The 17,333-nt window shown below is 44.8% G+C and overlaps 1 protein-coding gene across 4 annotated transcripts in view; it reads right to left on the bottom strand.

Moving 5' to 3' along the window:
* ACVR1B (activin A receptor type 1B) overlaps positions 1–16,075 on the bottom strand; it is a 34,417-nt gene extending 18,342 nt beyond the window's left edge. For 2 of the 4 annotated variants that reach the window (XM_035002614.1, XM_035002611.1), the window contains exon 1: positions 15,937–16,075. In XM_035002614.1, coding sequence (XP_034858505.1) covers positions 15,937–16,027 — 91 coding nt within the window. In that variant the 5' untranslated portion in view covers positions 16,028–16,075. Of the gene's footprint in view, positions 1–1,577; positions 2,166–14,531; positions 14,682–15,936 lie in introns of those variants that run through there. The other 2 variants (XM_035002613.1, XM_035002612.1) reach the window with 2 other exon arrangements.
* Positions 16,076–17,333: the final 1,258 nt, after the last annotated feature.

Below are 17,333 nucleotides of genomic sequence, written 5' to 3' on the forward strand. Positions count from 1 at the left end.
GAAAAGCTTCCTGCCCATAGTCCAACATCCTCCTCCACCCTTTAGTCCATGGCAGGTGCACCTCTCATGAGGGGCAAAAAGAATAACCTCCAACGAGGATAACATTAATGTTTACGTCATAAAGTTACTGTGAGGATCAAATGAGCTGATGCATAAAAAGTGCTCAATAAATTTAATCTACTCTGGAAGGTCCCTGGATATCACTTTGAAAATATTATATACGCATATATAATATATACACATATAAAATATATAAATATAAATGTTTTATACATATATACACACACATGCATGCTTCCCCCCCCCCCCAAATAGGCAGTGTGTGCAATCATGTCTGGGACTAATGAGTTCTGCTGGGTGTGTATTATACATAAGTGTGCACTGTTGACAGGAAATTACTGTAAATGAATTTGGTGCCTCTGAAAGCCAGTTCAGCAGCCCTGGAATCTGAAATCCTTTATTTATCCATCTAACAAGAATAGCACAGACAGCAGCAGTCGGTTCTCCCCAACACTGTCTCCCATGAGCCTAACCCAGCCCTGACCTCTCGGAACGGGCAGGAGTACGGCTGTGGCCACTAGGACACTTAGGTTGGGACTCGCTGCTGAATGAAGCATTTGCCCATCGGGGAATGGAGGGGGCAGCCCACCCAAGCCCCACACTGGCCACTCAGTGAATACTATCTGGATACCAAGTGGGAATACATTCAAACCAAGGCCCCCAGAGAAGAGACGTTTATGACCAATCCCATGAAAAACTAGCCTGTTGTAACTCACCCCTTCAGGCTGTAAACAGTCTATCTTTGTCTCTTCCTGCAATACCCTGGAAGGCATCTCTCGGCTTTTCAGTTCCAAAGGCAGATTCTAAATATCTCCGGTGCCCAAGCCCCCTTCCTCAGGCGTTCTACAAATAACGCACTCTGTCGCCATTCCCACCCACGGAAACAAAGGAGAGCGCACATGGACAGGTAATCGCCGCTGTGGAGCTTCACCGTAAGGCCTTTGATCAGAGAGAGCCCTTTCTTCTGGGAGAAATTCCAAAACACGCAGCTACCTGCTGAAGGGTGATGGTAGTGTTCTATTTTAAGGGCAGGAAGTTTAAAGCAGGTACCCTTTAGACTAGAATCCAAATCATAAAAGCAATTTTAAAAATCAGTTCTTCCTAAACTTCGATTCCAGCCCTTTTTAGACACAAAGGCGAAGAAACCTCCTCATTTTCCCCCAAATACCTCTTTTTGCTCCCTCTTTTATTCTTCTTGCTAACTCAAATTTACTTCTGCAACTCTCTGAATACTCGAGCCAAACCTCTTACTCACGCTGCAGTCCTGACCGGTAATCCAAGGAAGCTAATGCCACCCCCCCTTTGTGTCAGGGAGGACATTCAGGCACGAAGGGGTTCCCCATGGAGCGCACACCTCTCAATACACGTGCCATGACATCCAGCAAAGAGAACAGCATTGGGGCTATTTTGGGAAGCAAGAAGGGAAAACGAGCAACTCTAAGAGGGCTATTCTGAGCACAGTGGGACACACAGGCCAGACCCGCAGCCGCCTTTTGAAAAAAAAAAAAAAAGCTCACTTCAGAGTCTGTCAATTAGCAGACAGGAGAGCCAAGAGCCTCTGATTCCAGATAGTTCTTCTCCCTTCGTTGGTTCATGGCCTCTTTCACAGTGATTCATTCTGGAGAACGAACACACCCACACGTGGCTCATTCTTTTTGGGAAGTACTTCAACAATCTTGGTGTAAGACAGGAAAGAACAAAAGTGGTGAAATCTATGTGAGACGGGATGAAGAACGGAACTGGGAGCAGGGCCGTGCGTGTTTGTGATAAGGGGTTAGGCAAGTCCCTGAATCCATCTGGGCCTCAGCCGCCTAACCAGAAAATACCATTTATCTTACAGAGATGGTAGGAAGATTAGCCACACATCCGCTAAGCGCTGTGAGTATTCAGAGAAGGACTTGCTCTGCACACATCTGTGTACATCTATACAGTTTACAGAGTGAGGAAGAAGTCTGAAAAAGATACATTTTTAAGATAATCATCACTACTGCCCACACCCCTGAAAAGGCTTCAGTTACTTATCGCTAGAGCCACAGCAGGGTTATGATGGCAGGAACAGATCAGAAAGACCCAAGGTTCAAATAGCAGCTCTAACACCAATCACATGACCTTGCGCAAGTTAGTAACCTCCCTGCACCCTGGTTTCCTAATCTGTAAAGTGGAACTGTTAATAATCACTTTACAGGACTATATAAGAACTATATGAAATAATACATTTTAAAAGTGCTCGGGGCGCCTGGGTGGCTCAGATGGTTAAGCGTCTGCCTTTGGCTCAGGTCATGATCCCAGGGTCCTGGGATCGAGTCCCGCATCGGGCTCCCTGCTCCTTGGGAGCCTGCTTCTCCCTCTGCCTCTCTCTCTCTCTCTCTGTCTCTCATGAATAAACAAATAAAATCTTTAAAAAAAAAAAAAGTGCTCGGCAAATAGGTGCTCAATAAACTTTAATCTCTCCTCTAAATGTAAGACTCAAACAGACACACACACAGGCATGCACACGTAAAACGTCTCTTTAACCACTAATTAGGAAGTGGCAAGTTACAGTAAGACCACAGCAAGCACAGCAAGAAACTGCTATTCTAGTCTCAGCTCTGCCAGTAACTAGCCGTGTGGCATTGGGCAAGTCACTTAACCTCTCTGAACCTCATTTTCCTCATGATTCATCAGAGAGAAGGCAATGAACTAGATGACCTCTACAATCCTCCAGCTGAAATTTGAATCCAGTTTGTTTTTAAATTCACATTGTTTGGATCACTGATCCAACGCTGGGAAGTGCTTTAACTTTTATATATTTTTTCCTGAACTTTAAAGACAGACATTAGGGCTAGTCTTCTGTTACTATTCGTTTCTCAAAATAGGTAATAAAATTATAAAAACATCTGAATTTACTGTAAATGTACTAGGTACACTAAATCATAAACCTAATCGCGATTTCTTTGAAAAGCTAAATCTGGACTAATGAATGCTAATAGCCCTTTATAATCTACTTCATAGTGACTCATCAGGTTAAATCAGTCTACACACACGCATATAAACAATACATACCGAAAACTCTCTGTATTCCACAACCAAGGAGTTATGTAGTAGAAATGACACAATTTGGAAAACCAATCACAGAGGAGTAACAAAACCACTTGAGACACAACCAAGGTAAAAAGTGGTCAGAACCAGGGGGCACCTGGGTGGCTTAGTCAGTTAAGTGTCTGACTCTTGATTTCGGCTCAGGTCAAGAGCTAGGGGTTGTAGGATCGAGTGGCACGTCAGGCTCCGTGCTGGGGGCGTGGAGCCTCCTTAGGATTCTCCCTCTCCCTCCCCCTCAGCCCCTCCCCCTCCCCCCAAAAGTGGTCAGAATGAAATTCTCACTGGCACAGCATTTTGTTATTAGAAGTCAGTCAAACCGGAACTAAAACCAAAACCACCTATGCAGGACTTGAGTGTGGCTCCAGAACAGGATTAGAAGGTGGTATGCGGTAGGATGTCGATGCAAATTTGATTCACGAGAGAGGCTGTGTTTTGAGGAAGACCAACGAGTCCCAACTTGGGCAGCCTCTGTCTAGCTGCATCTTACGGCAGCACTAACAGAGCTGGGTCTCAGCAAAGACAACCCCACTGCAGGCGGGGCACTGGGGCTGGGTCCTCTCTCTCTCTGACCCACTGGGAGGACACTCAGCAAGGGTGTGGCGCATGGGAATGCCCAAGAGCCACCATACAGGCATAGACTCATGGCCACTCAGCACACTATTCTGCCCCAGACCACATCTCCAGGGGACAGGGTGCGGGAGAGCACAGGGTGGTGGCACTAACCTCAAAAGGTAAGAAGCAAGTGCAAAACATCCACATTTGTCCTGGTAGATGAAGATCCACAAATGTTCTAAAACATTTTAAAGCTCCAGTATTTATGACTTTTAGCTTAATTAATCGCTCCTCGAGGATAATAAGCTTCACCGATTTTGTACCAGAATGGGGCACTGTCCTGTTCAGGTATACTAAACTTGCCTATTCCAAACCTCACTGGGCAACCTTCTAACTTTATAGTATCCATGATGAGGTGCCCAAACCAGCTCGCGTAGCCCTTCCTCTTCACGACTTTACAATTTGATCATAAACTGCCTCTCAGCCCTCCTCCTTCCAGATGACAGCATCCATCAGACAAGCCAAACTGATAAGAATAGCCTATTACAACTCATGATTATTTTAATTAGTCTTCCTTGGACCTTATCCAAACCCCCTACAGCTTCCTTAGGATAGAACAAACACTTCAACTCTGAGTCTGAAGAGCCAAAATGATCTTGAGGGGGAGAAAAAAGAACAAAGTTGGACGACTCACCCTTCCTGATTTCAAAACTTACTACAAAGCTACAGCAATCAAAACAGTGTGGTACTAGCATTAAACATAGACACATAAATCAATGGAATAGAACTGAGAGTCCAGAAACCAACCTCTACATTTATGATTGACTGATTTTTGACAAGAATTTCTAGACCGTTCAGGGGGAAGGACTAGTTTTCAACAAATGTTGCTGGACAACTGGATCTCCACATGCTAAAGAATGAAGTTGACCCTTACTTCACACCATATATAAAAATTAACCCAAAATGGATCAATAACCTAAATATACAAGCTATAACTTATATTCTAAAACTTCAAAAAAGAAAACAGGGGTAAAGCTTTATGGCTTTGGATTTAGCAATGCTATCTTAGATAGCATACCAAAAGCACAAGTGACGAAAGAAAAATAGATAAACTGGCCTTCATCAAATTAAAACCTGTGCATCAATGGACAGTATACAAAGACAACCTACAGAATGGGAGAAAATATTTGCAAGTCATATATCTAATAATGGCCTAGTATTCAAAATACATAAAGAACTCATAACTCAACAACACAAAACAATTAAAAAATGGGCAAAGGACTTGTATAGACATTTCTCCAAAAAAGATACACAAATGGCCAAAAAGCACATGAAAAGATGTCCAACATCATCTCAAATGCAAATGAATTTTAAATGCAGATGCAAATCAAAACCACGAGACACCACTTCACACCCAGTAGGGAAGGCCATAAGAAAATGAAAAAGAAAAATACCCAGTGATAGTGAAGACTTAGAGAAACAGGAACCCTCATACATTGCCAGCAGGACCATAAAATGGTGTAGCTGCTGCGAAAAACAGTTGATGGTTCCTCCATAAATTAAATGTTGAATTACCATATAACTGAAAAATCCCACTTGTAGGTATACATCCAAAAGACTGAAAACAAGTGTTCAAAGAAAAACTTGTACACGGAAGTTCATAATAGCATTATGTATATAGTCAAAAGGTGGAAACAACCCAAATGTCTATCAAATAATGAGTGGAAAAACAAAATGTGGTATATTCATACAATGGAGTATTCAGCCATAAAAATGAATAAACTATTGATATACACTACAATATGAATGAACTTTGAAAACACTATGTTAAGTGAAAGCAGCCATATACTATATGATTCCATTTATATTAAATATCCAGAAAGCACATAAGTGGTTGTCAGGGGCTGGGGAGTGGAGTGGGAAGGAGGATGGGAAGTTACTGCTTAATGGGTTACTAGGTTTCCTCTGGGGTAAAGAAAAAGTTCTAGAACCAGATAGTGGCGATAACGTTATGAAGGTACTTAACACCACTGAATTGTACATCTTAAAATGGTTAAAAATGGTAAATTCTTTGTTATCTGTGTTTTACCACAATTTTAAAAAATATCACATCTTTGAAAAACAATATGTATAATATAATCTCAATTATGAAACAAAAACATTTAAACACCTCACACATGCATGGAAAAAACAACTCAGGGCACCTGGCTCAGGTGGTAGTGCGTGCAACTCTTGATCTCAGGGTCATGAGTCTGAGCCCCACGTTGGGTGCAGAGATCACTTATTTATATACAGACATACATACATAAATAACAAGGGAAAAAACCCTTGGAAGTCTAGTGTTCAGATTGTATTCTTCCTGAATCCCTGTGCTCAAAAGCTCCACCAGGGGGGAGCCACTGCCCTGCGTTGCTTCACCATTTTCTCAGTGGTGTCTAGTGCCCAGCAAATAGTACTGTGTTTAATAAATCTCAGCCTAATAACTTGAGAGGGAAGGGGGCTCTACCAGAGCGGATTTTATCTGCTGTACATATGTTTCTACATTTGTACATTTAAAGGGTTGCACTGCTTTAAAAAGACAAAGAAAAAAAGAAAAATATTGTTCAGTAACTACTAATCTAGACAACTGCCAAAATGTTTAGGAAAATCCTGAATCAGGTTAAAAAATGGAGGCGTCTGGCACTAAAGTGTCACAAAACAAAGGTAATGTTTGGTTCCCCAAAGGGGTGAGGGGGGACAGTAACTGGGAACTGACAAGGGACAGTAACTGGGAACTGACAATGTGTCAGCAGCCAAGCCTCTAACCTAAGTAGAAACATCACATTAACGTTAAAGTAAAACGATCAGATGCTACTGGTTGGTAAAAAAGAAAGTTACATTTTCACCCTTCATAATCATCAAAATTAGATTTTAAAAATACATTAAAACAAAACCAAACCAAACCTCTCAAGTATCCAAGTGCCAAAATAAAGTCAAATTTTACATGTGCAGCTGGGTGGTACCTAAAAAACCAAAAAATGTACTGGTAAAAAGCACTTATGAAAAAAATGCAACTGACTTAATAAGGGAAGCTATTTGTATGAGGAGGGGAAAAAAAAAACCCAGAGATTTAACAATAAGACACTTGATAAGCTTGGTATTTAATTTCAATCTGGGAAAAGGTCTCGGAATGGGGTTTGCATAAGGGAAAGGTGTTTGAAAAGCCAGCTCCACACTCTATCTATTCTACCAACTGCCTTTCTGACATTCTACTTGGAGACAAACCCAACCCTAGAGAGCTGTTTAAACAAGTTCACCCTTAAGCCTCAGGTCTAGAGAATGAAAGCTTTGTTCTCACTCAAAAGAGACGTTTGATGTTTATGCTAAGGAGACCTGTCATTGCAACTTAATTTATGGCTGACTGTAAATACCTGAATATCTCAGCAAGGGCCCACCTGCTGCCCAGGAGAATGGCAAGGTAAAACTGGAATGAGTGGCGTCTTACTATGGAGCATGCCTGGTGTTCCTAGGACCCAAGTGTATGGACTCAGCTGTCCTATTCAGACTATCTAGGAGTAACTTGGTACTTCTCCTTTACTTACAGTTTATAATGAACATGTAAAACCATTCTGCTTTCTCTCTTTGTTGTATTTAAATAGACGTATTTGTGGCTCATTAGGGCAGGGGAGGATGTTTATGAGTGGCATTTTGTATTTGCTTCCTGACCTATTTACTATACTATGGATGAGTGGAGAGGAGAGAGTGTATGTCACAGTTTTGAGTGAGAAGAGGAATAGGAATGGTTTCAGGCAACTGGGACAATGAAGGAGAAAAAAATCAGCCAGGGCTGAGAATAAAACTAATGAGGCTGAGATCAAGTGCATTTGGCTGGAATAAAATGGGTAGGTGGTAGAATAAAACAAAGATGAAAGTGGTGAGGTAGGAAGAGAGCTTATCATGTTCCAAGTAACTCAGAAATGTCTGTAGCATTTTTGAGTGACTAGGATAAAAACTGCATAAAGAGGAGATACTAAAAGTACAGCAGGGACAGAACTGGAATTATTTACCTAGGATATTGCTGAGAGGATGGAAAAGAACTGAATGAATTCAATTAAACAAACTTATTAAGTACTTAAAATGTGCAAGGCTCTGTGACAGGACAAAGCCACAGAAAGAATAAGCCAGTTCTGAGCATCCATTTTTAGAGGGCAGAGGCTGGGAGAGTGGGAGGAGCAGATGGACCAAAGAGAAGAGCAGAGAGGATGGAACCATGGACCAGGGGAAGGCAGGACAAAGACGGTCCCACACTGGAGGATGGTCACTTTGGTTAAGAAGAGAAGGCCGAGGCCAAGCAAAACACAAGGCATACTAGGTCCACGGCAAACGGACAGATGCAAGGTTCCAGCCAGAGACAAGGACGGTAAGGGAGACGAGACCAAATCAGATGCACCATGATGCCAGGCTAAGGGGTCTGGGGTTGATCCTGGAGGCCACATGAAAGCAGTGGAATCATGAGATACAGAGGGCATGCTCTCCAAAGGTAAATTCAGCAATAGAATGGACGACCAGTGGGGGACTGGAAGCAGAGACTGGTTAGAAAATTACTTTCACAGTCCTCGTAGGATATGGTAGAGTACAGGATTTAGAGCACATGCTTTGGAGTCTGACAGACCTCGAGCCCACCACTGAACCTCACCATGCCCCAGTCACCTCATCTGTAAAATGGGGATAAGAGTGCTCAGAGTAGCTGCAGAGAGTAACTGACATAACCCAAGTCCTTAGCATCACACCTGAGTAGACAGTAAGCGTTCAGTTAACCAGATGCCTTTACGACTACTGCCATCCCGCTGCATGAGAAGGGTCTTGTGGTTGTTCCAAAAAGAAGAAGAAAAGTCAATTTGTGTGTAAACTTCTTAAGGGCAAGGACAGACTCTTTCCTCAGTATCCCTCTCACCATTCAGCTTGGTCCTGGATGTTAGAAGTGAACACTGATGACAATTCGATCTTATCGACCACAATTATAAAATGTAATATACAAATGTACACCAAAACAACACATGAAGATCTAGGGCAAGGCAGGTTCACAACTACTTAATAAAAAAAGATACGCTTCAGTTCAGATTCCTCAACTCAAACATTGGTTTGTTTGGTTTTTTTTTAAGATTTTATTTATTTGACAGAGAGAGGGAACACAAGCATGGGGAGTGGGAGAGGGAGAAGCAGGCTTCCCGCTGAGCAGGGAGCCCGATGCGGGGGCTCGATCCCAGGACCCTAGGATCGTGACCTGAGCCAAAGGCAGACGCTTAACCACTGAGCCACCCAGGCGCCCCTCAAACATTGTTACCACCTAAAAAACTTATCTCCAAAGTACTCACAAAGGAGACTCCTCTCTCCTCCACTCACTCACAACTATCCAGGTAACTGGCAGAGTAGGTGAAGGCCACATGTGGTCAAAGAACTTTTCACATGCGAGGTCCATCAATAGCGTGGCTGGGTACCAGGTCTCAAGTCTCCTTGAGCCTATCTTGGGTAGTTAGTTCCCTTCTTGCTTTCCTTCTCACATATCCATCTGAGCCGCCACCACACACACACACACACACACACACACTCTCTCTCTCTCTCTCTTTAAAGAACACCACTTATTTACTATCTCAGTTTCTGTAGGTCAGAAGTCCAGGCACAGCGTGACTGGTGTTGGCCAGGGCTGCCTTCTCCTCCAGGGCTGGGACCTCTTTCAAGCTCACTGGTTGTTGGCAAACTCCACTGCCTTGTGGATGGAAGCCTGAGGTCCCCTTTTACCTCCTTGCTGACAGCCAGGGACCACTCTCAGCTCTGAGAGTTGGCCCGCAGTTCCTAGCCACGTGGCCCCCATGGGCAGTTCACACACGGATATTTACTTTCCTCCAAACCAGCTGGAGCATTTCTGACTTCTTCTTCCGCAATCAGCTGTGAAAACTGCTTTCATAGGGCTAGCACAGTCAGGTCAGGTCTATCACAACAGTCCCCTTAGCTGAAGATCAACTGATTTGGGACCTTAATCACATCTGCATAATCCCTCCAAGGCGTACCTAGATTCGTGTTTAATAACTGGAAGGTGGTATATTCCAAAGGCAGGAAATCTTGGGGGGAGGAGGCAGAGGGTGGACTGTGGTAGGAAGAATCACCTTATATTTTATTTATTGTCTATCTCACCTGCCAGAAAGTAAGCTTCATGAAGGAAGGCTTTTTTTTGTTTCGTTTTGTTTTTAAAAATTTTATTTATTTATTTGACAGAGAGAGACACAGCGAGACAGGGAACACAAGCAGGGGGAGTGGGAGAGGGAGAAGCAGGCTTCCCACCGAGCAGGGAGCCCGATGCGGGGCTCGATCCCAGGACCCTGGGATCATGACCTGAGCCGAAGGCAGACGCTTAATGACTGAGCCACCCAGGCGCCCCAAAGGAAGGCATTTGTATGTCTTTTTGCTTACTGTTGTATCTCTAGAACCTAGGTGCTCAATAAATATGTGTTAAAGGAATCTTCAGATCACTATACATTTACTTAGATCACTACATATCTATATATCACTATATATATAGATCACTATATATAGATATCTATATATATTTACTTCAGATAACTATATATTTACAGACTGGAAATGGGACTTCTCTCTATATTCAAATTCTGGTTCAGTGAAACCATTTAGGAATCCTTGGAATTCCATATAATTTTATCTCTGCCACAATGATCTGTGTATGGCTTTAACAAAATACAGGTGATCCTCATTTTTCATAGATTCCATATTCATTAAAATTTATCTGTAACCCCAAAATCAATACTCTCAGTGCTTTCACGGTCATTCACAGACATGTGCAGTGGTAAAAAATGGGAATCACCCAATGACATGTCCCCAGTTGATGGTGAACAAGGTGACAATGCTCTGCCTTCCTGTTTCAGCTTTCATACTGTAAATATGAATTCTTTTCATAGTATATTCTGTGCCTTTTCACCTTTTTGCATTTTCGTGTTGGTGGTGGGGATTTCGCTGTTTAAAATGGCCCCCAAGAGCAGCGCTAAAATGCTCTCCAGTGTTCCCAAGCTCAAGGAGACAGTGATGTACCTTGCAGAGAAAATACGTCTATCAGGTAAGTGTCGTTCAGGCTTTCATTATAGTGCTGCTGGCCTTAAGTCCAAGGTTAATTAACCAATGTATATTAAATAAGGTGTCTTTAACCAGAAACACACACATAGCAAGGTTATGTACTGACTGGTCGATGAAGAGGTGGTGACCAGTGGCTCACAGGAACCTAACCCCATCTTTCCCCTAGGAGCAGTGGTTCAGTATTTGCTAATCCAGTGTTCCAGTCGACTTTATAGAACATAAGTACCACGAATAATGACACTTGACTGTATTAGCCTCATTTTACAGATGAAACAATGAAGTTGAGAGAGATGTGAAAAGGTAGCTCTCAGCACACTCTAGCACATCATTATGTTTTATTTTCCCCAGAGCACTTAAGACTGAGAATTGTGTTTACTTATTTATCTTCAGTCTGAGCCACTGCTATTGTAAGTTCTGTGACAGTTAGGTACTTAGGGATTTTTGTCCATCTTGTTCTCTCAGGGTTATTTCCCCAAGCCAAGAACCATTCCAGGCACATACCCAACCTAACGAATAAAGAAATCTCCCATATGTAATTGTGTAAATATCAGGGGTGATTGACACTTTAAAGGGAAGGGCAGTTACTTTCATTATGTTAAATTCAAAATATTTAGTAAGACAAACGCAGGCTTAGGATGAAGTGGAGAGAGAAGAAAGAAAACCAAAAAGAACCCCAGAGCTCCCTGAGGTGTCACTGTCTCTGAAACCCAGAGAGCAGGTCAGATTGTCTGGGATGCAAATGCCATGGCTCAACCAAATGCTGGCAGCTCTACCGAGCAAGGGAAAGAGAGATACACTCTGAAACAGTATTTCTGCTTGGTGTTACAGGTGTCCTTGATGGAGAAGCCAGCAGGCAGAGAGAATAGGCAAGAGCAGGGATGGTGCCTCCAGGAGCCCAAGCTCAGGTCAAACCACATGTGCGAGAGACACTGAGGAGAGCAAAAACCCGGAGCAGGCAGGTAGGTAGGTATTGGAACCTGGCCACGAGGCGGAGCCTACAGAGGGGCAGAAATGCAGCGGAGACTGCGGGTCTGAGGAGCCAATTCCTTCAGAGGCCTCAGCATTCCCAGCCCAGGCGGAACTGATGGGCCACGGATGCCAGCAGCACTTCCAGCGTCAGAGGGATGGATGAGAAAGAGGGCTCTAGGATTTTCTCTTTATAAACACAGAGAGGAAAATGAGCTAAGACCCTCTTACATCAACTCCTACTGTAACAGACAAATAACACAAGACAAAGAGGCGGGATTCCAGAATTACTGTTCACTGCTGCTCTGGGCAAAACTTGAACAGTAAACAATAAGGATTTCAAAATTAAAACAAAAGAGCCACTTCAGTATTCTAATTTAACCTTCAAAAATAAAGAAGATCTAAAGCACCATGAACTGAGAATTCCATTCCACCTCAACACCCTGTACTCCTGAGTTATGAGAGCAGACTGCAACGCAACTCAACTCATGTTCCAAAATGCAACAAGCAGCTTCGACAGGACATGCCGAAAGAAGCAGCACGGCTCCTCGTCTCCTCGTTTACTGATTCATATTTTGGTAGCAAGGTTACAATTAGCTCACCAGTGGAGAATAAACCTATTTATAACACAGCAGTCCACCTGAAAGACACAATCATCTAAAAAGGTTTTTAGAGGAAAATGAAGTGCAGCTTCTTCCTGTGCTGATTGCAGCTTCCCAAGGTCCTTTCGGATGAAGTCCTCAGTCTAACCTTCCTGTGTTCACAGGCACCATTCCAGCCCCTTCTCAGCCTCCATGTTCTTATGTAACATTTACATAGTGCCATAAACATACCCAGAGTTGCGTAAGAATTAAAACGTTGCCAAACCAATAAAGCCTAAAGCAGGTCACTCCCTTCAAACTGTCTTTGATTAGCACAGGTACGCTGCCCGGTCTACGATGTAAGAGCCTGTCAAAAGACAGAAATTAACTTGAGGAAATCTGAAATAGTCTACAAAAAAAAAAAAAAAAAAAAAAAAAAAAAAGCACAAATCAGAAGAAATTAACCACGCTGTGGCCTGTGGTGCTTCTATCAATCCCAAGAGTATGTTACTCTGCTCCATAAGATAAAAAGTAACCCAACATTGCTTGTTCCCTGAAGTCAGAAACTGTGTCTAAAAATACCTCCCAGCCAACTGGCTATCAGTAAGTTAGTCTCACAAATGTCCCAATAAGAACTACATGGGCTGTTTCCTTACTTTACAGAGAGAAAACTGAGGCAGTCACAGAAAGGTTAAGCAAGTGACTTGTTCAAGGACAACCTGTAAGGGAGCAAAGTTCTGGGGCTGAGATCTGGCCTCCTCCCTCCATCTGGCTCCAACCTTTAACCAGAGTAGCCATTTAATATGTTTTAATCACATCTGTTCCAGGAGCTCTTTTAACAAAATCAACCAGAGATTCTCTTTTTCTCTACAAGAGTTCACTTTCACTGTACTTCAAATCCATGTGCACTCAACAAAATTACAAGACTTGGCCTGAAATTAGATTTTTAAGTCTGTTCACAGAAATCCAAAATGTTCCTATCAGAACCTCAAACGTCTCCCTTGTTGCTTTTGTCTTAAGAAATTTATGTCATGTTCTCCCTTTACTAATGCAAGTTTACATTTTAAAATACTGATGTGAAGATTCCAAAGTGAGGCCTTCAAACCTGCTACACCTATCAAGCGGATGCTGCTTATAACCTGGAACTCATTCTCCTTCTCACTGGCCTTTTACTAAGTCGCAGTTAATGCACTAATAGAACACCTATCCCTTGCTGCCCTCATGTCATGTCCAAGTACCAGCCATCAGGGCTGCCTGGCTCAGCCACTCCTCCAGCTCACCTAGGGGAACACACAGAGGTAGTGCAGGGGAGGAAAGCAATCAACTTCTTGTTAATCCCACAGCCTCTATTTTCCCAGAACTGACGTTTTACTTTAAGCCTCTTGCAACAGTGGTCTCTGTAGCATGCACTATTGGCAACTACATGTGTCCCGGAAAAAACTGTAGTGTCTGGCCAAGAAGTTTAAAGGCCTTCGAGAATGTTTGCTGGACACACAACCTAATTTCCAATTTACCAAAAAAAGAAACTAACTCCCTATTATGCCCACCCATCCTCACCCTAACAAACATCCATTTTAGGAAGGTTACAAAAAATGAACTCTGCCCTATTCAGAACCAGCTGGATTACCAATTAAACATTTTTAACTAGGCTCACCACAAGAAAAACCCCACAGACACTACACCAAATCAACAGGGAAATGGCTGTTAAAAATCTTAACTATATTAGGGACAGTATAAAAAATTTTATGGAAAGAATGCAAAGATTTATTCAGACACATACAAAATGACAAACCTGATGGCTGAGTCTCCTTATTTACTATCCTACTAGAGAAATAACATTATGTTACACATCCAAAAACATGGCCCATAACAATGCCCAGCGAACATTATTCACAAAAACCATTATCTTAACAACTGTCAGCCCATGTTCGTAGACCTTCATCGTGTTTATCAGACCCCATGGCATATTACCCATGCACAGAGCAGCGAGACCCAGGAACACACACGAGGTGCTTAACAGAAGCATTAGCCAGTGAACAAAGACCCCACTGCACAGACTACACCACTGGGAACAAATATCAAAGCTAGAGATAATGAACTTGTTTTTGAGACTCCAAAGTAGGATGATGTCTTTTCTTGTTTGTCTGGTTTATTAAAGAAGCCTGAACCCACCTGAGAATCATTATTTTTAGTAGAGAGGAGAGCCACAGAACACACACTTGATCTCCCATAGCTGGAAGGTTAAGGGCTGCTGAGAAGTCAAAGCCCAGGGTTTGTACATCGGGGATCGAATACAATCCTCATCGTCTCTCCCAGATCCATCTGTGGGTCAATAATCACTTTAATATAACTGCCAAATATAACCTTCATCTGCTACCCCAATGCCAAAACACATTTCAGACGAGTCTCTTAAATTAAATATTTTAGGGTTTCATCTGCTCTTCTTAGCCCCCAAAGCCTCATAAACAACACACCCAGTCGAGTGTCCCACAGAAAGGTACCCACCTCTATACTGAGAAGGGTGGGGGTGGTGTCAGGGAGCAGAAGGCTGTGGGGGTTGGAAGGTAAGGGGTGTGTGAGGGTGGGGGAGTGCGTGGGGGGCAGGGCTGGGAAAAGGGATTGTGTGGGAAGGTAAATAAGTACTGACCAAGGGCCGGGGAGTCGGTCCAGTGGTGGGATCTTTAAATAATCTTGGGGGTTGGAGGGAGGTTCTAGGATTTCACCTGAAAGGCATCCACAAAGTGATTAACTGAATGGGCCCCCTGGGGTGGGGTGGGGGAAGCGAGGTGGAAAGCAAATACACCTAGATGCAGATTAACCGTTCTGGAACCAGGTTTCCTAGGGTTAGAGAGATTTCAAAGCCAAGCTCCAAAAACGTTTAGGGGCCTGTTGGTCTCCCTTCCTCCAAACAGCTTCCACAGGGCATGTGTATGTGGGGGGGTTTTGCCCCCCTGAACTCAAGGGGGCTGCACGTAGGGGAAATGTGACTCCCTTTCCCAGAACATAGGGAGGAAGCAGAGGGAAGGGAAGAGACACACCAAGTGCAGGTCCTGAAGGAAAGGTTAGAGACCCCTTCCCCTGTCATCTGAGGTGCGCAAGGGCTCGCCACATCAGGATACCTCGGAGAAGCAAAGACCCATCGCCTGAGCCCCTTAATCTTGGCGGGAGAAAAGGCGCCCCCCAAGAGCATCTGGAGGGAGGGAATGAAGACCCCCGCCCCTGGACATGCTGAGAGGCAGAAGCACGGACCTCCAAATCTCGGGGAAGGGAGCCTGCCCTCCCCTCTATAGAACAAGGGGGTGCTGGGAGCGCGACCCTGAGAGCTCCCCGAATCCAGTTCCGCCTGGAAGAGGGCTCGGGTCCCCAGGGGCCCTGCGTGAGCTCGGTCCCAGCTGGGCAGCTGCGCCTCGGAAGTCTGGGGACACCGACCACGGTCACCCCGACTCCTCCGCGCCCCCCACCCGGCCATATTGTGCGCGTGGGGAGGGGGCGCGCTGTAGCCAGGGGCCGCGGCGCGAGGCCTCGCCCTCGCCCGGCCCTCTCCATCCCGGCCCCCGCCCCCCGGCCCGGGACTCACCCTGGATCCCCCGGGGCCCGGACCCGCAGCTGCCGGCGAGCAGGAGGACTACAAGGGGGAAGAAGGAGGAGGCTCCGGCCGACTCCGCCATAGTAACCGCCGCCGCCGCCGCCGCCGCCGCCGCCGCAGCCCAGCAGCGCCCAGCGCGCGCGCGCGCGCCCCCGGCGCCTCCCCTCCTCCCTCGGCCCGGCTCCCGCCTCCCTCTCCTCCGCCCGGCGCCGGCACGTGCGCTCCCGGCCGAGCCGGCGCCGCGGCCGCCGCGCGCGCCCCCGAAGGGCGGGGCCGGGTGCGCGCGGGCGCCCGCCTTAAAGGGGAGTGTCCCTGTTAAAGGGGTGGGAGGGGCTCGCGCCTCGGCCACCTCACGGGTGGGTGCCGAGCGCTCCGCGGAGAGGCCCGAGTCTGACACGCGGCCTCCACCCTGGCCTGCACCCCGCCCGGCGCACAGTTATCAGCACCCACCCCCTCCTCCGCATCGAATGTTCTACTGGTCGCGTGCGTGTGTTCTGTTCCCTCCATCCCCACTGCCTCGTCTCGAGCCCCCATCACGTCTCACGTCCCGCCGGGTCCTCGTAACCCGCCTCCCTGTCCCGCGCGGCCGCCTGCGGTCCGCTGGACGCAGGCAACCTGAGTGAGCGCATCCTGGGGTGCCCCTTTGCAGAACAGAGCCAGGTTTTCAATGCTAGCGCTCAGTCTTGGTGAGGGTGCTGCGGGAGGCACTCCCATTCTGCTGGGAGGTAGAACCCTTTTGGTAAACAGTTTGACATTATATATCAAACGCCTTAAAATATCCATACCCATGGGCTGGTATTATTCCTTATCTGTCTTCAAGAAATAATAGAGATGAGGACCAATATGTATGAAAAATGTTAACGGTTGCATGTTTATCATTATAAAAAGCTGGACACTTATGCAGTAAATGATGGCCCATCCGTGTGATGGAGCATTACTTAGTAATTACAAATTATATTTATAAAAACCAATAAGGTAAGATGTTTGTGAGATAATGTTAAATGAGCAAGCAAAATACCAAACTATTTGCAGTATTATTCTAATTTTGTTGATAATATATAACTGTATGGGGAAAAGACTGGAAAGGAATTGCCCAATATCAGCAGTAGTTATTGCCAGGATATATACATTTTTTTACTTTTTCTTGAAACACTTCAATGTTTTCTAAATATTTTACAAATAAACAAGTGTTACTTTCAAATTTAGAAAAAAAGTACTTAAAGAAGGTTAACTGAATCGCCCATATCTTTTTGAAAAGAGTTTGCTTTCTTTAGCTTGAGAAATAGTTTGAGCTCTTGAAGAGGGCAGGGTCTTTGGAACCAGAGTTTTGGATCTGAATTTTCCTTTTCTTACTAACTGGCATGAAAACTTGGGCAAGTTTCTTAACC

This window comes from Mirounga leonina, unplaced genomic scaffold (genome assembly GCF_011800145.1).
Source record: "Mirounga leonina isolate KUSES-001 unplaced genomic scaffold, KU_Mleo_1.0 Mir_126, whole genome shotgun sequence".
Lineage (NCBI taxonomy): Eukaryota > Metazoa > Chordata > Mammalia > Carnivora > Phocidae > Mirounga > Mirounga leonina.